General features: G+C 41.5%; 1 protein-coding gene across 3 annotated transcripts in view; it reads right to left on the reverse strand.

Annotated features, from left to right (window-relative positions):
• Nucleotides 1-1877: 1877 nt before the first annotated feature.
• Nucleotides 1878-22100, reverse strand: part of LOC104928752 (protein sidekick-1) — a 218448-nt gene continuing 198225 nt past the window's right edge. For all 3 annotated transcript variants that reach the window (XM_027282930.1, XM_027282931.1, XM_027282932.1), the window contains 15 exons: nt 16664-16767; nt 16451-16521; nt 15507-15645; nt 14229-14285; nt 13972-14073; nt 12110-12225; nt 8903-9089; nt 8670-8807; nt 8418-8579; nt 7786-7911; nt 7279-7443; nt 6351-6488; nt 4704-4824; nt 4479-4608; nt 1878-3764 (listed from right to left, as the gene is read on the reverse strand). In XM_027282930.1, the coding sequence (XP_027138731.1) occupies nt 3459-3764; nt 4479-4608; nt 4704-4824; nt 6351-6488; nt 7279-7443; nt 7786-7911; nt 8418-8579; nt 8670-8807; nt 8903-9089; nt 12110-12225; nt 13972-14073; nt 14229-14285; nt 15507-15645; nt 16451-16521; nt 16664-16767 (2062 nt within the window). In that variant the 3' untranslated portion in view covers nt 1878-3458. The remainder of the gene's footprint in view (nt 3765-4478; nt 4609-4703; nt 4825-6350; nt 6489-7278; nt 7444-7785; nt 7912-8417; nt 8580-8669; nt 8808-8902; nt 9090-12109; nt 12226-13971; nt 14074-14228; nt 14286-15506; nt 15646-16450; nt 16522-16663; nt 16768-22100) is intronic.

Raw genomic sequence — 22100 nt, forward strand, 5'->3', positions numbered from 1 at the left:
TGTTTATGTGAGCTCAGTCTGTTAGCCGGGCTGTCCGGACTGTGAGCTCAGAGCACCGGTGGCGTTTTGGACCCTGTAACCAGCCTCTGTGGACATAATGGCAGAGGAGAAGTGACTGAAGAGGACGTTGATGGAGGAAGCTAAGAAGAAATAAAGGGGGAGAGGAAATCTGGGACTGACTTTTAGTTGGTGGTGAGAGATTTTTAAGTGAAAGGCTGAAAGACAGACACTGAGCTGCACTTCTTTCTGTTGGACTAAGTAATATTAACTGGCTGCTATGTTTTGTGGTTTTGTGGAAGTAATACAATCATAACAAAAACATGCGTTAATTGCAAAAATATTAATTCTATGTAATCTTGCTTTAAACCAAACCTCGGTTATATTCACTGGTGGAAAAACTATTTACATTCATAAAAAAGTAATATGTCACTATTTAAATGTACTCCGTTACACATGTAAGTACTGCGTGCTAAATTCTGCTCAAGCATTTATGATTAAATATGCTTAAAATATCAAAAAGTACCCTTTATGCATTATTACACAAGACTGTATTAGATTATTACTGATCCATTAGCACATAAGCAACATTTAAATGTTGTTACTGGTCAAGGTGGTGATTATTTTAACTGCTTTAAACACTGCTCATAAAACAACAACAGTTAAATAAATGCAGAGGAATAAAAAGTGCAATATTTGTCCCTGAAATGTTGAGGAGTATAAAGTGGCATAAAATGGAAATGTACTTAATTACCTTCCACCACTGTTTCCTAATTCAATCAGTTATCATTAATTAAGGTATTAATGAATTATGATGAAGTATTCAGATCTGTTACTTCAGTAAAAACTATAATACAATGTTAAATGGACTGCATCATATTTTACCCTCATTACAGCAAAGTCATGACTGTAACTACTGAATATATGAGCAGGCGATCCAACAATGTCCCTCGTCATCGCGGTTGGTAATGAAATCTGATTAATATAATTGCATTACATAACATTCAATTACAGCTGCACTGAAAACTTCAATTAGTGTCAGTGATTGCTCAGCTGATTAGTGTGTCAGTTATTAGAGATCCGAGCATTTATTTGATTTGATTGTATTAGATTAGGTGGTGAAATTAAAAAAAAGAATATATAAACATGTACAATTACAGTCTTCAGCAGAGAGAGTGTGTTTTTGATCATAGTCTATAATTTCGATGTATTTAAATGTTCATTCATATTTTAAGGTACTGTATTTTTGTGTGTATATGATGTTTTATGTGCTTCTTGTGTTTCTCTTTTACATCCTTCCCCTTTGAGGAAAATTAAAGTCAACGACACACATACTATATGCTACACAATATATATTGTTGCATTTCTAAACAAACCACAAACAAAATTCTGTTTCCCTACACTGTATCGGTGTGTAGGCAGAAATCTAGAAACAGATATCTCATAGTCTAAACAAGTCAAGTCATAACATTGTGGGTGAATGAATTCTGGGTGAACCAACCATTTATTTGACAACAAACAACACCAAACTTGTAGTGAACGCACCTCGCCTCTGCTGAACGATCTCTTACATAATTGTTTAATAATTCAACTACCTGCCACAGCCAGTTTCCTCAAATGCACAGCTTTATTCTGGGAAAGGTATCACACAGGCCGCTCACACACTGAAACACTGATAGATAATAATTAATAGACAACAACTGATCATTACCTCCTTTTACTACTTAAGAGAGTTCAGTGAAGACAATTCAGTTCAGGGTCACTGAGGCAGTTACAACGTGTTAAGGCACATCTTTATTTTAGTTAATGTAATGTAGGAGACGATCCGAAGAGTTCAAGTTCACCATCCCAGTACTAAAACAGACCACAAAGACACACGGTTAAACAATGACCATTTATTCACACACTGTATGGGACTCAAAAACAAGCGTGACAGAGTGAGGGAGGCTGCTGGGAGGAGAATCTTTAAATTATACATAAGCAAAAAACTTACAGATGATTTTTTTTTTTGTTTGCACTTGAAGGGAAGTACAAAGTACAGGAGTGTACCTGGCTGCCCGGAAGTGAGGCCAGGGTACAGACAGCAGGGACAATCACACTCAGTTTGAACAAGAATGATTCTCTAAAATATCCTGTAATCTTGCTCCACACTCATTCACTGCATCTTATTTTTTTATGATTCTTATTAAATGATCTTGACCCTGTCTCCTCCTTTTTCCTCTTATCGATCTGTGCAGCCGAGCACCTTCTCCAGTGCCGTTTCACTATTTGCTTTGAGTAACACAAACGTGGCCAAACTACAAACGACAGCGCACAGTAAAAAGGGCTTCCCTGTACAAAATCCATCTTTAAAAATACAAACACACACACAATGGCACGCTTTGCTTAGCAGTGAACAACAGAGAAGGATGAACAGGCTTCTATAAACTGAACATGGAGCTGTTTATACACACATGCTTGTGTGTCACACTCACACTCAAACTGAAAAATAAAAAAAAATTAAATTAAATTTCAACTGAATTAAGATGAAATGTTTAGCGTTCGGCTCAGTGCAAGCATTATGGCTTGGGTGGCTGTGGTGAGGAGCTCTGACAACAGGCAGTAGACAGTAAAAAAACATGGTTTTCATCACATATCGCTCTCAGAAACCACACAAAGCTCTCTCTGAAAATGCCTTAAGTTCTGAAGGACCTCCGCCCACACTCACTCTCCGTCCTTTATCAAGTTCAAACTGATTATTGATTTTTTTTTCTTCTTTTCCTCTGCGTGGTGGTGGTATTTTAAAGCCGACAGCTTTGTGTTTGTGTACATGAACCAGTCTGTCACCGAAAGCTGCTCTCTTCTGTGCCGTCTTTTAATAATTCGCCTCAACCTCCTCGAAGTTCCCGTCTCCCAGGTGGGAGATGCTGAAATGGCGCATTCAGCGAGTACATGTGTGTATTTGTGCACGTATGTGTAAATACAGAAAACAGAGAAGAAGAAGTGTTGTGCAGAAATTCCAGGTTCCACCACTTCCGAAGTTGTATTCCCTCCTCGACGTTTTATACAAACCGACTCACGTAGTCAGCGCTCTTAGCTCTCGTTAGAGAGTCTCAGGAATAGGCATGAATATCGGTGAATGTGTGTGTGTGTGTGTGTGTTTGTGGAAACAAGAACAGTAACTGTGTGTGTAGCACAGTGACACAGAGGCGTAAAAGAGTAGGAGAGCAACACACACACTTGTCGACACAGTGAGGATCTTTGTGAACAAAGGGGAGAAGGCGAGTGAGAAGTGTAGGTTTAGTTCTTTGGGGCATGAAGGGCTGTTTCATCACCAGTCCGTCCCACGTCTCCTCATCTCGTCCTCCCCTCTACTCCGAAGCCGCCGGCTCTGTCTCCTTCAGTCTAAACACACACCGGCCCCTCTCCTTCATTTTGTGTAGGTGTGCGTGTATCTTTTTGTGCAGATCTTGTCTCTAGAGTCAAACGAATGAGGAGAATCCCGTCACTGGGGTGCGTGACCCCGGCGGGTTGGTGTTGGGGTTGACGTGCGTGTGCGCAGGCTGCCCCGTGGGTGTGTACGCCCCCCCTGTGCTGTGCTGGGTGACCACGGTCTGGTAGTAGGGCTCCGTGTCTGCAGTGGCACACTCCTCGTAGCCGAAAGGAGTGCCGATCCCTTTAAGGCCTTTGGGCTGCCGCTTCCAGGAGTTGTAGTAAGTAGGATCGCTCATGTAGTGGTTGACGAAGGAGTGCTTTGGCTGCTCGTCCTCGTAGTCGCTGTCTGTTAACTGGATACAAACACACAGTTTATCAGAGAGAGACAGATACATGATGGGAAAGCAATAGTGTTGACACGAAGGTCTAGTAATCTAATCAAGGTTGCAACTGAACTGAAGATGCTGAGATTACGTTTCCTTCTTAGATGGCCAATTCAGCAGCATTCCACCTTTTATTTTCTTCTTCCACAGGCTGACAAAACACATCCAGAACTCAATTTGTACTTTTTAAAGAACTTTCTATTCCCAATTCAAACTATGACAAGATTGTTTAATCACCTCCCGCAGTGGCTTGTTTGACTTTATGTTGCCGCCTGGTTGCCTGAGGGTTAAGGCACTGACTGCAACATCCTTGTTTTGAGTCCTCTGCTGGATTTTGAGGACACAGTTAATCATACAAACATAAACCGTGTAAATAGTTTATCTTCCTGAGATTATTCGCTGATTGTTCGTGCAATAATACTGTTTTGTGTGTTTTTAGCATTTCTGCATTTATTTAATGGGAAATAGATAAAAGACAGGACATGAGGGGAGAGATGAGGGATGACATGCAACAAGGGGCTTTGGCCTCAAACCCTAGATGCAGAGATTACATAGTGAGCGTTCTTAGACCACCAGGACTTCCTGTTTATGTGTTGACGTTATAATTATATGCTGTTTCAGTAATGGATGTTAATGTCAGGTTTCTTTTCTATCAGATGATTAAAGCCTTTAAATTTAAGATACCTCAGATTCAGAGACCTCCGTGGGTTTCTCTGTGAGCGTGGTGCTCTCAGTGAGCACGGCTCCGTTGTAGTTGTTACAGATATCTTCGTCAGAGTAGTGCAGACCACCTGGACTGGGCCTGGGAGGAGACCTGGACGCATGCAGACACACATTAAGAAAACATGTAACAACTCTAAAAAACCGAATAAGGAAGGTGTGTCTGTGTGTGAATGAGTGAGAGCACACCTCGTCCCGTTCTTCTTCAGAAAGGAGTTCTTGGTGTTGAGCGTTCTGCTGTTGAGCTCCAGAGCTGTGAAACCTCCGTTGTCCAGTGTTACCGACTCCTCCGCTGTGGACACGTGCTTCCCTGGAGGGAAATAAAAAAGATTCAGATCAATACTAAAATTCAAAGCAGTTCGGTCACTCGAGAGTTTGTGTCTCTGTGGACTTCATGTGCAGAGTCTGTGTGCAATCTCCTGTTTAATTCATCGTGTATTCAGCTACCCCGAGGGCCTGAGAATAAGAATGAAACTGGGATGCAGGAAATAACCACACAAAAATCTGAATTTCCCCCTCAATAATCATAAAAAATGGATGTCATGTGCTGTTGTCCTCTGACTCCCGCTCATCGTTCCTTCTTTATATCTGTGTGCATCCTGTCTGTGCTCTCTCGCCTCTCCGACAGCACGTCCCTCACTCTGTTTTGATCACTCCACTTCCCAGAGGTTGTGCCAAGGTTTCCGTGGCAACTTAGATTAACAGCTGTCCTGATGTAACCTGCGCTTGTCAGGGCTAACTTTGTATTACAGATGCTGGCACGCACACACTCAAAGTAACCGTGAAAGCACTGCTGCGCCCACAACTGTGAAGATCACAGGAAGCCGGAGAAGAGAAAGAGAAGAGAGGCTCGGATTAAAACGTGGAAGAAAAGCTTCGACATAGAAGGACCAAAGCTTTAGAAGAGTAACTGGGCAACACATCAGACAAATGTTTGTGTTGTCATGCTGAGGAGTGAGTTTGTCCTTTAATCCAGGTTAGTGAGCATCCTCGAGTCTGATTCCTCCAGCTCCAGGCTGCTGAGCTCCCTGACTGACCTTGTGGAGGTGGTGCAAGCTATGATATAATAACTGGATTAGAGTGTGAAAACCGCGATGAGAGTATGTTTTTTTTCTTTCTGTGGGATCCCTTGATGGAGGAGTGAATTTGATTTGAACAGTGTTTCAGTTAAAATACCAGAAATAAGAATTTCATGCTCAACTTGGAGCTTTTATGAGGCCCAAACCAGTAAGTTGCTGAATAATGAATAATATAAGTCTTGGAAATTAAACTTTGTCCTGACAACACGTTACAACTTTTAAGTAGTCACTTTCGTTCCAGTTAAATGGCATTTCACTTTGGATTATCCAGTCTAGCTTTATGTAAGTTGTCAATTTAATTAGCCAGCATAACCTAAATTATAACAAAAAGCTTATTTTCAGTATTAACCGGGAGCCATGTTCAAAAACCTACAGAAATTACAGCAGGGCTTCAGGGAGATGGTTTTTTGCTAGGATGCTTCAGGGAGCTTTTTGCCCTGAATCATCCTGGTGAAGGAACAAGGCTGACCTTGTTTTCCTCGCTCACACGGCCTCACAGGTGGCGATGGTCCTGTAGGAGCAAGACTGCTACAGGCGATTTTGCTCTACAAAGGGTACAAGCGAACCGATGCATGTCTCAACTTTTCAGAATTACAAAAAGTGCAGTACGTTGTTCTACATTGTGCAGAGCGTACCCAATGTGTGAGTGAGTGAGGAGAGAAAAAATTGTTTTTTTTGCCAAAATTGCCCTCAAGAAAAACAACAAATATATTTCCACACAACTGATTGTCACCATCTAAAGCTTTATATGACATACCTGTGCCGCAGGCTTTGTATTTGTTGCTGTGTCCATGCAGCAGTAGAGTGAAGACCAGGACCAGAATGAGGATGAGTCCCACCAGAGCCATGACCAGCAGGAACCACCACTCCTCATAGAATGGACGCTCTGACAGCGCTGCAGGCAGGAAGAGGAGAGAGAAGGGACAGAAATGAGGGAGACAATGAACTTCTCCTTTGCTTTAGTTCAAATCAGAGCAGTAGTTTGTCCCAGGGGCCAAAGCCCAGTTATGTTTAAATCATGAAATGTCACAGAATCACACTCACTAATGGCCTCACAGCTTCATTTCATTATTTAAATTCATTAATTGCGGCCATTTTGTCAAACAGTAATCCAGTAGAGATCTTAATTTATTGATATCATGTTTCAGTATCGAAGTGCTACGATGCCAAGTGGCTCATGCCAGCCAGAAAAATAATGACAGTAACTGTGACGATGATACTCTATATTTGATTGGTGGTTGGCCAGTTTCCTGCGTTATGACTTTATGTCCAACCTAGTGAAGCTATGTCTCAAGTAATTGTAGTAGTAATTGTAATAGTATTTAATAGTAACTAACTCACTAAGCTTCTAGTTTAGACTGTTTAGACCGTCAGATCTGCTCAGAAGTTAAGAGAGATGAAGTTGAATGAACGTCTGAATCTAAGATTTTTTATTTAGTATTTCATTTATTGATAAATATCTGAATCTGGTGTTGTGCTCAGCTGTCAGGCTCTCTCTGCACAACGAGCACAGATGTATTTGCACGACTCTGCCTCTAGATGACGGCAGACACAAAAGTAAAATCACAGTAACTTCTACAGCGTTTCCATCTGACTAGACATTCAGCCAAACCCCCAATAACACAAGCCGGATCAGCCTGGATTTGTTCATTAGCCTGTGTGTGTGTGTGTGTGTGTGTGTTTACCAGCTAGAGCAGTGGAGGGTGTACTCGGCTGTCCGTAACCATAGCGATTAACAGCAATAACTCTGAACTCGTAGCTGATCCCCGACCTCAGGCGCTCCAGCGGCACTGAAACAGACCTGCTGCTGGGAGGGAGATGTCTGATGAAGGAATCCCACACTCCCTCATCTGCAGAGAGAGAGAGAGATCCATTTCAGAGTTATTCCCTTTCAAATGTCAGAATGGTTAAAGAAAATCCGAAACTATATTTAAAATTATAACGATGACGATGATGAACATTATTATTAGTAGTAGAGTCTGCAGCCTGTCTTGCAGGGTGTTCAAACAGCTTCACTCAGTTCTGGTAATCTTTATTAGAAAATTGCTGCTGACTTGATTTGCACAGCGGGTTTTAATGAATCTGGTGAAAGCCACGATCAGTGTGCAAGGCAGTACACTTAACCTCCCGCTTGTCGAATGAACGGAGGTGATGGAAAGGTGCGCGGCAGGCAAATTAGTGTCTGAGCTTACCTGACGGACGAGCCTCGATAACGTATCCAGTCACAGGTGCAGCACCGGTATCTCCCTCTGTCCAGTGGATAGTGAGCGCAGAGGATGTCTTGGTGATGGACATCTCCATGGGTGACCCAGGGGAGCCTGTAGCATAAGAGAGAGACACACACATGCTTGTTTTTGTCACTTAGAAGATATCAGCTTGGCCTCTTATAAATTGGGCATGTTGCTCTATTTAATTAAAGTTAAAACAATTAATTAATAGAATAAAGGATAAAAAAAAATTGATAATGTTAGATGCAGCCCTAGTCCGTGCGTCCATCCATCCATCCATCCATCCATCCATCCACCCTGCTTATCAAGGGTAGTGTTGCAGTGGCAGAAGGGTTTTCCAGACGCCCTGCTCTCCCCAGCAACACATTCCAGCTCCTCCGTGGGGATCCCGAGGCGTTCCCAGAACCGATAGGATTTAAAGTCCCTCCAGCAGTTCTGGGTCTGCCCCGGAGATCTCCTGCCAGTTGGATGTACCCAGAAGACCTCCAAAGGAAGGCGCCCTGGAGGCATACTGATCTGATGCCTGAACACACACATTTGTCCCCACAAAATGATCAGTCAAGCCGAGATACACACAGAGTTGCGGCCATGCCTACCTTGCACAGGCTGAGCAGTGATGTTTGCTTGTATTGGCGGTCCGTAGCTGACGGTGAGAGCCTGAAGACTGAATGCGTACGTTGCTCCTTTGGTAAGGTCTCGAACCTTCAGCCATCGCTGCCAGCTGCCTCTCACGTCCACTGTCACCACTTTACTCACTCCTGCTCTCACAGCAACAATTAAAAAAGAAATGTCAGCGTCCTCCTCAACATGTATTTGTGCGTTTGTGTAAAAAGCACGTGTGTGCATACCTTGTACAGGAGCAGTAGGCTGGTAGATGACTCTGTAGCCTTCTAGCTGTCCATTAGGAGTGAGTGGAGCTCCCCAGGAGACATTGACACTTCCTCCTGTCACCTCTGAGAAGGACAGATAACTGGGCTGGCTGGGAGCTGTGGGACACAACACAAGTTAAGAGAAATAAAGGACATCAAAAAGACTGTGATGACTGTGGTTGAAAGACTGATGAGCTGTCACCACTCCCTACCAGACTGCAAGGTGCGGGCCCCTCGGGGGTCACTGGGTGGGCCGTCTCCAGCTGTGTTGAAGGCAGTCAGGGCGACCAGGTAAGGTGTGTAGCTGGTCAGGTTTGTGAGTTGCACACGCGTGTCCGGGACAAAAATCACTTTGACCTTCTCACTCTGGTTCTGTTTATCCCTCTCCCAGTAGTGGATCTGTAATACAGGAAAACACTGTCAACAAAACTGCTCCCATTTTCTCCTGTCCCTCACTTCATTATTTGCCAGCTACAATATATTATTTACTTTCTGTCCTTTCTTCCTGAGGTGCCCTAATCGATTCATATTCATTCAATACAGAGAGCTCATGCAATGTTTCACAATGAGGGGAAGTTTGTTATGGCGAGATTCGTTTCAGTGTTGACAGTTATTGTAATTCAAGTAATCAAACAATAGGAAATGTAGAATATCTGTGAGACACCTCACGTAGGACTACGTGCCACTCCCTGCCTTTTTTCTGTGGCCTATCCAGGATCGTGTGGACCCAATAATAATCGACATCACCAGTAATGAAGACAAACGGGCTACTTTGGTCAATCCCTGTAAACTTTAACAGAACAAAGGTCACCTGATTATTAAAGTACGATGGGATCAATATTAAGATGTAGCTTGTGTTACAGTTTAATGATGCCAAAAAAACGTTCTTTTTCAATAAAACATATTCAGAGCAACGATGAAGTAGGTTTAAAGTTCAGACTCTGTGTTAATATTTATATTGAGGAATATTGTTTCTGTGGCTTTTTGGCAGCTCGACAGACCAGTTCATCACTCTTGGTTAAGTTTCATATAACTGTGGCGATTTGAGAAACGCCTTAGTTAACTGACTTTGAAAAGAAAAACTTAAATGTTTGACTTTTATATTGCAGCCTAGGTCACACACTTTTAATGAAACAGGCTGTATATCGTATCTTACAGCCAGTAAACAGCCTATATATATGCATATCCAGTAACAAAACCTGTTTGATGCCTTGAAACAGCTTGCCTCACGCTGAATGGTACTGGACAGATGCATAGCTACTTACTTTAAATCTGTTCAAAATGTGGAGGAAATGTTGTCAACAAGAAAGGCTTGGTTTGACATGGGAGCTGCCTTGGCTTTCCCTACACACACTAACAGCTAGGTTACAGAGGTGGCTGAGCCTCATGCATCAGAAATGAATTAGAAACAGTATCTTGTACACACACAAGAGCCTTTAGAGTAAGAAGATACATTTTCATGCTGGTTTATTTATTGTAAATATTTAAGCTTCAAATGCAAATATGTATCAGAGCAGAGTACGCTCTAGATTTGAATGTGTTCAACCACAACACATGGACGTTTTCCCTGACAAACATCATGCTCATTCAAACTGTAATCAGTTCATGAAACTGTCGCTTTTATGTGCACAGACGGACTGAACCTTTTGTCTACCGGATACGGCGTGAGAAACTGCTTGATACTGATGTATTTGGCATCAGTGTCATGTCAGCCAACAGCAACATGAAGCTGCATAATGTGGCTACTTTGGTTTCTTGCTATTACTCTATGCTGTGTCAAATATAATAATAAATATGAGTTCAGTGTGGGCTAACAAGACAGTATTAAACACTATCTGTAACGATGCCTGACATGTAGCAGGAATGTTTTTAGTATTCAGACCTGTGGCAGCAATGGATCGCAAAAGTGATTTATGTTAATGTTTTCTATTTAGTAATTCAAGTAAAGAGTATTCAATGTGATGCTTGTTCTTTGTTTGTATACATTGCAGCTGCTACTTATGTATATTCAACAGTGTTTTTGTGCAACATAAACTGTCTCTGTGCAGTTCCTGAAGTAAAACAACAGCCAAAAGCTACACTTTGCAAAGGGGTTCATTTTGTTATTATTCCTAACAGGAAGCACTACAAAGCACCATAAGCTATATTTACACCTTCCAAACGTGGAAGTAGCAGCTTATGAGCATCACTTGAGGGCAGCATTATACCACCTCTGTTCTCCCACAATAATGAGACTAACTACAGACTACAGACAGACTAACTCAGCTATATAATCAATTCAAAACCAAATTGTATTACCTGCTGCTTAAAAGGGGCTATTTCCATTTTATTTTTAACGTCACTTGTGACACTCGGTTTAATAAAAAGGCCATTTTGTAATGCACTCTACTGCTGTTTAGAGGATCTATTTCAGTGTTTGGTAAGTGTGTGAGACCATTAAGATTAGACAATCTGAAACCCCTCAGTGGATTTTCCAACAATCTCTTTTGTTAACGAGTTGAATTAGTATCTTTAGTTTTGATTAAAAACAGGAGCTGAAAAGATGGAAGGAGGAAACACGGTTTTTGTTTGTGGCCGTAGCTTCTTTTTTTTTAGAAATGACTGACCTACATCTGATGTTATGTGAGAAATTACACTTAACAGGACTAGAATTGTTTAGTATTACCTGTTACCTCTTACCCATCATGTTCAGTGTGTTTAACAAGCCCTCTAGGGCATCTCATTAAACTTCAACAGTCGAAAAATACACTTGCAGTGAAGTGTGCCTTCACTCCTACCTGCCGTCTGTGCTGCTCACCCAGTAGAGTATGAGTGTTAACACAAGTCAGAACCTATAAATTCATTAAACATTCTTTCTTTGCACTGTTTCTCTCGTTTTAATCCCGTTAACCCCCTCTGCCTCACACTCCCCTCCCCCATGTCCATCCGGCTCTGGTAGGTTAAACGTATTCCCTCGATCCTCTTCTCTAATCAGGATTCTACCGGGATCACTTGTTCATCTCATTCCTTCACTCTGCAAATATTACATTCCCTTCTTTCTTCTCCATTTCCCTCCTCTACTCCAGCAGAAATCAATGTGTCTAAAGCAGGACAGATAACCTTGTGTTTGAAGTACTAAGAGCGAGGGGGTGGGACAGGGGAGTTGAGGGGGAGAGACAGACAGAGGAGTGATACTGAAACCATTAAAGGATATTCAGATTCTTCCGCTAACTTAATTCTCTCTTCTCTACAGGACACTTGAAGGTGCAGTAGAGCAAAACCGCTCCAAGACAAGAGGAGAGGCATTTTAAATACAGACAGAAACTGTCACGTGGACACGCAAGTACTCATCTGTGTGTCTTTTTTTGTCTTTTATGTGTCTGCCACAAGGAATTCTTCATACGTATACATGTTTGTGTGTGTGTTTTCCCAACTGTCACCTTGTATCCTTGGATGAGTCCATTTTGAGTCTCGAGGGGGGGTGTGTCCCAGGTCACTTCAAGGATGGAGGGAGACACAGCTGATACTCTGATGGACTGAGGGGCCACCGATGGAGCTGCAGAAGGAGAGATGCTTCGTTAGACTGCTGCTGAGTATGTGTGTGTGTGTGTGTGTGTGTGTGTGTGCACAGCTGGGTGTTAGAGTTGGAAGTAGGGAAGATATGTTCTACCTCTCCAATTAGAATGGGCCTAAGGCAGTACCTTGTTACTCCGCTGTACCACACATATGCATGAACACTCAACAGTGTGCACTTGAGGCTAAAGAAAAGGCCATATCACCCCATTTCATCATCCCCCTCCAGCCTTTTCTGCCTGCCCCTCCCTCTACCCCTGCTTATCCTCACCTCTCACTCCTCTGCATGTGATATGTATAGCCTACAGGAACACACACGCTACACACACCACTTGAATATGAATGCAGCGTTGGTCTGACGGAGGTTGTGCGAGATTGTGAGAGAAATTGCAAAATTTGTGCGTGGAGGTGTTACGATCATAACGTGCAAATCTGTTCACCTAAATTTTGTGTTTGTCTGCTTCATAGTAGAGAGAGAGTGTGTGTGTGTGTGTGTGTGTGTGTGTGCATGAGATATATTTGCACTCCTGTCTGTCTAATGGATTCATGGTTTGACTCTGGTGAAAGTTAAACAGGGGTTGGGCCATCGCCAAAAAATGGATGACCTTGTGCATCTCTTGACGACATTAAGATGTGTCCACACACAAGGGAACACCAGTGAGCCTCTCAAAGGTGATATCACTCAAGGGACATGAAAGAGAACAGAAGAAGATCCTCTTATTAGCTTTTTTCCCCAGAGGTTTCAACCATTATCACACAGTCTTCAAATGCAGATGATGTGCTATGGATGAAATCATTCTGACAGCTTGTATGTGACCGGATCAATCTCTACAACAACTGAGCAAACTCCATCTGTTGATGAGTGCTCTATGATGTGGTTGAAAGCTCTGGAAAAAGCAAGTAAGTGGAACTTGAGATGGATTTGGTGTGTTAAACTATTTCCAAGGCCAACATTGTGCTTTCATGCTTAAATAAGGAAGTCCAAATTAAAAGAAGAAAAGGGATCTTTATGCACCACATTACAAGCAAGAAGAGAAAAGCAGCGAATTAAAGGCGCAGCTCTAAACATAATGTTCCTGCCTTTATGTACCCACAATGCAACCTTCTAACGATGCATTAATGTTTAACAGAGGGGAGAAAAGACGCCTAAAAACAGCATTCAACAATAAATTGACCAATCCCAACTGGCATTGGGCAGGACAAGTCGCCACAAGTCGGACTAGTTGCCAGTTCATCAACTGTTAGGATGCATTTGTGTTCGGATGCATGTGACAAAAGTTTGTCCTGTGTTAAATTACGTTTGTATTCATTCATCAGTTTGACATGCACACATCTGGTAGAAATGTTAGCGGAAGATCAGGACAGATATATTGGTGTTGTTTCTGGGTGAGTAAAGGTCCAGGTTCAGAAGGGGACCCTAAATGCTGATTAGAGTGACAACAGAGGAGGTCCAGAGTGATGCAAAGTTTCCAGATGTGAACGTATATTAGGTCTGGTCTTCTCAGCGCTGATATTAAACCATATTAAACCAACTGAAGATTAATTTGTTGTCTGTTGTGTATATTCTGCTGCTTGTCTCTTGGTCTAGAAGACTCAACCTGTCATCAATCAACGCAGAGACGAACTCCATATGCAAACTCCACACAGAAAGGTCTTGCTGTCAGGCTACAGTGCTAACCACTGCTCCACCCAATGTGTCAATCACGCATTGAAATGAGTTTCCACTTACCCGCCTCTCCAACAGACACCTCAACTGGAGTGGAAGGTGGGCTCTCTCCGATGATATTGTAGCTTGTCATAACAATCTGGTAGCGTTTGAACTTCTTTAGTTCTACAAAGTAAAAAGACAACCCATTTACATAAACATAAACACATATGTTAACTGTCGTCTACATTTCTTATTATTTTATCAAGCTTACTAAACCAAAATCTAAAGCATAAAGACCCCTGAAGCTTCACTTCCCAGTTCAGTCTTGAATTACTTACGTGTCAACTCAAACTCCGTTAGAGAGGCACTGCTGACTGTCTTAAAGGTGCTCTTGGCTTGAGTAGAGTGAGAGAAAGATAGAAGGGCCGTGAATCAATACATGCTTCAAGTTCAACAATAAACTCTGCAATTATAATGCCATTCAAAAAGATGACTGTGTTTAAGAGAAGAGTGCTCAATAATGTTGTCAGACTCAGTGGCTAAAGTAAAGAGAATTGTCCAATCCAGTCCAGCAGATACTCTAATACTAATCTAATACATGTATGAAGCTCTTCAGCCTTCAGTCAATAAGAATATTTTAATACTTTTGAATTATAGTGCAACACAGGTGGCCTCAACAGTCCAGCAAGGTCCTTTTGCTCAGTGTGCACAGTTTATCCCTGGCTTTTGTGAATCTTTTCCTTCTTTTTTATTATTTTTTTTTCCAATTATGTGATTTCACATAATACAGGTATTTTTATTTTTATTGACACCTTTCACCGATGTTTGTCAGTGGTTTCAATGCAGCTAGCCTTGGTAAAAAAAATGGAATTTATGATGAAATCACTATTTTATACATTACAAGTTTCGGATTTCTCAACATCCCGAATGGGCGCATGACTAAGCATTTAAAGAGTTTGGCAGGCGTCGTCTTATTTTACTGTTGAAAACCAAAAGAGCGAAAGCAGAAGCAAAATTTGCTCAATTGTGAGCTGCAACTGTTTGCATGTCTTCACCTCCATCAAGCATTTGTTGAAAGTAATAAGTGCAAATAAATATTTAAGTGTGTGCTAAAATGAAATAACTTTCATACTTGGACTATCTGGCTTTGCGCTGCAATACAATGTTGCTGTTTTAATTTAATGTCCTCTATATGGATGAATGCCTGGTGAAAATGATTACTTTTTTCCCGGGCCATGTAGCTTTAGTCTCAGTATTTTAGCAAGATATCATGTATGTCGCCATCAAAAGCATAATTAAGACCTTTTTAGAGTGTTCTCATTACAAGATGAGTCAGCTGGAAACATTAAAAAGTCAACCGGAGAATGAGTTTTTAACCAACTCATACTTAGCTTAATTAGCTATCTACGGCTGATAAAATCTCCAAGCGTCAGTCGTCATTTCAACCAGAAATGAGAGCTCTGCTTTTTTGTCTCGAAGCAGCAGGTTATAAAATGTCAAAGAAATTCAAGTGATGATAAAAATGCCACTTATATCGCTGTTAACTAAATATGTGAGGACATTTTGACAGATATAGCAACACTAACTATCTACTACTAAGTGTCAGTACTACTCACTTGTAATGAAGGCACTTGTGGTGTTGTTTCTGGTTGCCTGGACTTCTGCTTCAGTGAAAGTGGAGGTGTTTACTGGGAGCTCTCTATAATACAGCCGGTATCCAGTCAACATCCCGTTAATGCTGTCGTCACTGGGACGCTGAAAGCATTGCACACAAGAGCACACAGGCGCATGTAGAGGAGTATTAGTGCTTCATTTCACACAAATACATTTTCATTTTCATTTGGTGCAGTGAAGTGATTGACACTGGCAGACTGGCAGAGCTGTATTTTATCAGCGGAGTCCACTTTAAAGAGCTGGTGGATCGGTCTGGCTGTAACCCGCACAGACAAAGTGATGCTTCAGTGCGTCTGGCGCTCTTGTAAAGGATGATGAAATTGCTGGTGACTTTGTTTTTCATTGCCTCCTTCTGCTTTGACATAAGGCTAGAAGGAGTGAAAGAAGACACTTCCAGACAGAAGAGGAAGAGTGACACACAGTGAAGTAGCCAGGCTGTATTTACTGTCTATTCAATGTCATTGTTGTTCTAAACAACCTCTATTTTCCTCTTCCTCTTTTTTTGCCTGTGTTGTTGTACAGCACATTGCTGATGTTTGCTTCTCTCGCCCTCTAACACCTCTCCTGCTGGTATATCCTCATTAAGATTTGATCATTTCTTTCCCAGAGACATGACTGTCTGCACCTCTCTCTGTCTTTCCCTCCCTCCCTCCCTCTTGCCATCCCTTCAAACTATTTGTGCTGCCCTCCGACCTTTCCTGGTTCAATAAATTATGATAATTGCATCCAAAAAACATGCGCGCAAACCCTGCATACAGTCTGTCTACAAAGGCTCTCATCCTCCAAGTAGGTGATTAACCTGCAGTCAGAGTTTTGTTGTGGAGGTCTGTGTGTATATAATGCATGAATCTCAGGGGTCACTGTTGTGTTAGAAGTCTGAAAATACCTTCCACTGCACCAGGACTGAGGTAGTGGTTGTTGGTTTCACTGCAAGGATCACTGGAGGGTCGTCAGGCACTGGATAGAAAACACAGACAAAAAGAGTGAGGAAGAAAAAGACAACAGACAAACAAGCTTCTCTCCATCCTATTACAGTCCTATGTTCTATTCAAATCCACATATTTCCTCCCCTGCTCCATCACTGTTCCCACTCTCTCACCATCCTGCAGAGTTGTAACAGCCTCAGTCTCTTTGCTGAGGACACTGTCTCCTACATCATTGGTGGCCAGCATCCGAAACTTGTATGATGTAAAGGGCTTCAGCCTGTAAACACAAAAACACACAGACGGATGGATGCAAAGGGGAAAAAATATTACTTTGATCCATGCCCTTGATTTTAGCCTCACTCTTTCTTAAATATTTAATCATAGTCCTGTTGTTAGAAGAAAGTTATTTTCATTTTATTTCATCCAAAATATTTTTAATGCATTTTAAACAATTGAGCAAAGGGTACACAAATATGTACAGTGCTAAACCAGTATGTCAAATGAACACAAATATTATATATTATTTATATTATAATAATATAATATATAAACTTTGCAGAGTGTGCAACAGATAAAACAGGAGAGAGCAATGAGGACTATGATTTTTAATATTCTGCTGGTGTCCAGGGGATTTTCCAGACTGCAATGAGGAGACAGCAGCAGCTCGTTTTGTTGTCAGGGATAATCGTGGATATATCCAAGTATTATCATTTGGGAATTCTGAAGTGTAAAATCAGGAATATAACATTTCTAAATGTGTCATATGATCTGAGGCGACATTGCCATCATTCATTTCAATTTTTGTGATTTTTGAGTTCAGATTTATTCTTTGAATCCTCTAATCTTGGTCTTCAGCAGTTGGCGTGACAAGAGTTTCACAAGCTTTTCATACACATTTGTATGATTTAACTTGATCATTTTTTTTATTCCCTGACCTCTTTTACATATTCACGGCATTAGAAATAATTTGTCCTTTACGGTCATCTTCCAAAGCATCTCAGACAAAATGGCTAGAGGTTTTTAGGTGAGGTATTTGTGTAAAAGAATAAGGTTATCTGCTCTTCCATAAATTTCTCTAATATAAATGTCTATAAATCTCTCATCAGCCTAGTTTTGTAGCCACTGAAGTCATTATCTGACAGTAGAGTCAAATTAAAACTCCAATATCCCTTTATTTGAGGGAGGCCAGGAAGGGTCATGGACAGTACCAGAAGGACATGGTCAGATATCATTGTACTCTGATAATCACAGAAGCAGACCAATGGGACCAGTTGAATGTCAATAATAAAATAGTCAATTCTAGAGAAGGTATGCAGAACGAATACTCCCTCTTGTTTGGATGGAGACATTGCCACACATCTGAGACACTGTAACTGGATTTAAAGGATATTAAATAAGCCCACATCGTCCATGTTTGTGGCAAACACTACCACTGAGAATATTTTGGTTAATAAGAAACAAGAGAGTGGAGTGAAAGTGCCGCCCCACCCACTGTGACATGATGCGAGAATTATCAGTGCCACAAATGTGTCTTTCCTGAAAAAAAAAATGAAAAAAAAGAAGAAGCTATTTTAAATTGCCTGATGTGTGAGAGCACCTTCCTTCTTTTAACAGGGTGATTTAAACCCTTGATGTTCCAGCTCAAGAAATTTAAGGGGCTATCCATTCTCCTTAGCTAAAAGAGTGGGTTGGTAAGCACAGGTGATATCTTGCGATATGAACATAAAGCAAATAACAGGTCAGAGAAAATCTGTGCATGGTCGGGGGTTTTATACAGGCTTCTAAAACGGTACTGGCATTGAAAGATCCACCCCCTACCCTCCTTTTCCACAACATCACAGCTGCCAAAGAGCATAGCAGCAAGCTCTTTGAAACAGTCATTATCCACCCCAAAAAATCCTCCTGTCCCATGTAACTCCATTATTTGGAATATCAGCCACACTTTTAAGTTTCTTAGAAACACATGTCTTATGTGGGCCTGGAAAGTGTATGATAAACTAGAAATATAAAATGTAACTTGGAAAATAAGGCAGTACATGACTGCTGCCCTAGTGGGTGTGTGAACATTAACCCTTCTACTTTGACAGCGGGCCAAATGGTCCTCATCATCCAAGAACTGTATGGTAATACAGTGTGGTAATATAGCAATAGTAATAACCAGTCAGCCACAGTCACCAAGCAGTCATTTACAATGTAAGCAATGTAGTAGGGAGGCTGTCGACATCTCCGTGCTTCATCGGCCAAGCGTAGCCACTTCTCGTCTCCACTGGAAAGTGTGATATGGAGCCTTGCAGAGTACAGTAGGGAGGGCCTTAGTCCTCGGTCGCACAGCTCTGTCATGACTTCCCTGTACTCTGCATTATGGATCAAAACTTAAGGACTGTAATCTTCTACGACCCACATCTGCTGGCTGTGGTAATCTAGTTTTCCTCTCCGTTAGGCATCGAGGACAAGAAGATCTTTTATCTAGCAATGGTGTAAAGAAAGAATGACTGCTAGCTGCCGGTGAGCTCTGTCGATCTCTGGCAAGGAGAAAAGCGTCTCCCTCACACAGCAGACCAGGAGAGGTATTCTTCAGGGTGACCCCCTGTGAAAGACTTTAGTCAGTAGATTAAAGTTGTTTTCACAGAGTCTGGAGAAAACACTTTCTAGTTAACTGACAACTGGCTCTAAAACAAGCTGGAGGGAAGCTATGCATTGGCCATAATCTTCAACTGTGGACTAGAATATTACTGAAATTTACTCCGGCAAGCTAAAAGAGGTTCTGAAATCTGCTAGCGCCTCTCGGTGTTGGTCCAGTAAAGTGGAGATAGCCTCCACTGATGAGCTAGCTGCTTAATCAACTTTTTTTGCTGGCTTTGCCACTGTTTAAAGCCGCATTAAGGCAGACGTGTATAAAGTAAGGAGAAAAAAAAAACATTGATTTTCTTGATTCAGTATTGTCTACCTCAGCTTGCAAGTCTTCTTCTTCTTCTTCTTCTCTACCACAGAAACACACAAAAAGGTAGAATACAATGACCTGCTCGTCAGACACCGCTCTCCTTAACACTTTGGCAACAACCTCCTCCACCATCTCCCTCTCTCACAGACACGTTTTGCTCTCTTGGTGGCCTTTGGAGAGCGTCTTGAATAATAATAATCTCACACCTTTCCTAATTGTCTCCACTGCGAAAGTATTATTACTGCCTTACTACCACAATATCTTATCTGCATTTCTCCTCTGTGCAAGGTGAATACATTACTAAGCACAGAATAACAAGTTACATCAGTCATTTTAGAAAACACTTTACTCTAGAGCCACTCACAATCAGTCCAATGAGCTCGCACACATTGTTAATGACAAACTGAACAAGTCTGCGCTGTGGTGCCTTACAGCATGCTAATAGTTTAAATGTACTTAATCCTGCACACCATGGGAAATTGAATAAAATTTAAAAAGAACAGTCAGTGGCAAAACATTTCCCCCCTATTATTAACAAGAATTAACAGGAGCAGTTTAATAATTTGTAACAAGAAGTCATTAAACCCCGCATCTACCACTGCTCATACATTTACTTACAAGGTCCATCTCTAGACTTTATTTACCGAGTGCCTCAGACTACAGAGGACCGGTTAAAAATTCAGCAGGCGACAGGAGAACTGCTCAAGTGTCTTCTTGTATAATAATGAGCCTGGACCAATAAGGGACAAGAAAAGGCCCTATGGGGTTATGGGCATTGCAGGAAGAGAACATCAAAGGCACCAAGCTCAAAGAGGGGTGGGGTACCAACAGCACTGGGAGGATGTTAAGGACAGTGTTTGGAAGTGTCTGTACAGTATATATGTGTGTGTGTCTATGTCTGCAAGCCTGGGGAGTTCGATGTTTTAGTTCCAAAGATGTCTCAGTGGAAAACAACAATTAAGGATAGATACCGAGTAAGTATGTAGTGTGAGCATGTGGAGATGGAAGCTAATGCTTCCATCCGGTGCTGTAATGAGAGCATTCAGCAACAGAATGTGCTCGAAAAAAACAACATCAAAACAACAACGGCGGCTCTACCATCATGGCAGATAGACTCTCCCTGAGGCAGGTTGAAACAGGCTGATGCAGACACTCTTCGGCATCTCAAATAGCCCTGTGATAGCTCGCGACGGAGTGCTCACGAACAGTCACAAAGCAGGAGACACGCACTGGGAACACACACTATACATAAGTTAAGCCTCATCATAGATCTGCTACTCAGGCTGTCAGGGAAGTTGGAGTAGCTGGCCAGTCCTGGCCACTATCGACTGCCGCCATAATGACAGTCTCACCAGGAATAAGAGGATGTGGAGGGATAAACAGAGAGAGATACAAGAAGACATGCACTAGGAATGGCACCCTCTTCAAGGGGGGTGAGTGGATGTGATGCTTGAGGACAAATGAAGGGAAAGATGTGGTGTGTGAAGTACTGGCTGTTGATAGATGGATTGGGAGAAGGAAGAAGGTGGTGACAACAAGAGGGCTGACAGATAAAAAGGTAAAAATGGTTGAAGAGAGAAAATGGACAAACGGCACACACAAATTGAAAGCTTAGAGGCAGAGTGAGAGTTTTATGATGAACAAACAGAGAGCAGCTCCTGCTGCGCTTATGTGATTAGGTGACAGAGATCCTCTACGTTTCTGCAATGATTACTCTGCTGTCCCTCGTGTTTTTTTTTTTGTTTTTTTTGTGGTTCGCCTTTGTTTTTGCTCCACAAACCTTTCGGTACGTCATGTGCTAAATAAATAAAACTTTTCATTTTGTGTTCTCTCTGTTGTTTGCTTTTACAATTCACAGCATCCCTCCCTCTGTCCACTGCTCTCCCCGAGGGTGCATAAAGATTGCAAGATTTTCTACAGACGGCTTTAACTAATTCAAGTCCAGCATGTCATGATGCAAAAAAAAAAAAAAGAGAGTTAGGGCTCTGAAAGGAAGGCAAAAAACAATATTGTGGAATTTTTTATTCCTGTATGGCCTAATTGACTGCTACGTAACTTAAGATACTGTTCACCTTAAATACTGTTCGTGAAATTTTTACTTGATATTCTTTATAATTACTTTATAATTTTTTTGATTTCAGATTTCAGACAGAGGCAGACAGCCAGCTACATAAACCACTGACTTCAAACTTTCTTAGCTGTAGCTTACTTCTGCTGTCTACTTTTGAATATATGAAGCTGACTGGCTTGAAAACAATAATCAAATATCATAGTCATCCTCTCCAGCTGTTGATCCATAAATGAAGAGAGGTAGTTAGTCCTCGTGTTATAAATATGATGAGGAAAAATGTGAACTCAGACTGTTATTTCATTGTAACATAATCCTGTAGTGCTGCTCAACGTACATACTTGGACAAGCAAGACATAGATTAGATTTATACTTTATTGTTTGTGTTTTCAAAAGAATGTTTCTGTTTTAACATAACAAGAGGCTTTTAGGAAAAGGACTAACTGCTAATTTTGTTAAGTGCAGTCATTGAAGTGTTGACTTCCTCAAATCCAATAAAGAGCAGCAGAGAGATGCTACACTACACTACAACAACAGTGGATGTTATGTACAACATCTTTTATAATGTGAAATATTAAAGGTTTCATGGAATTATCACTAG

Source organism: Larimichthys crocea, chromosome X, assembly GCF_000972845.2.
Source record: "Larimichthys crocea isolate SSNF chromosome X, L_crocea_2.0, whole genome shotgun sequence".
NCBI lineage: Eukaryota > Metazoa > Chordata > Actinopteri > Sciaenidae > Larimichthys > Larimichthys crocea.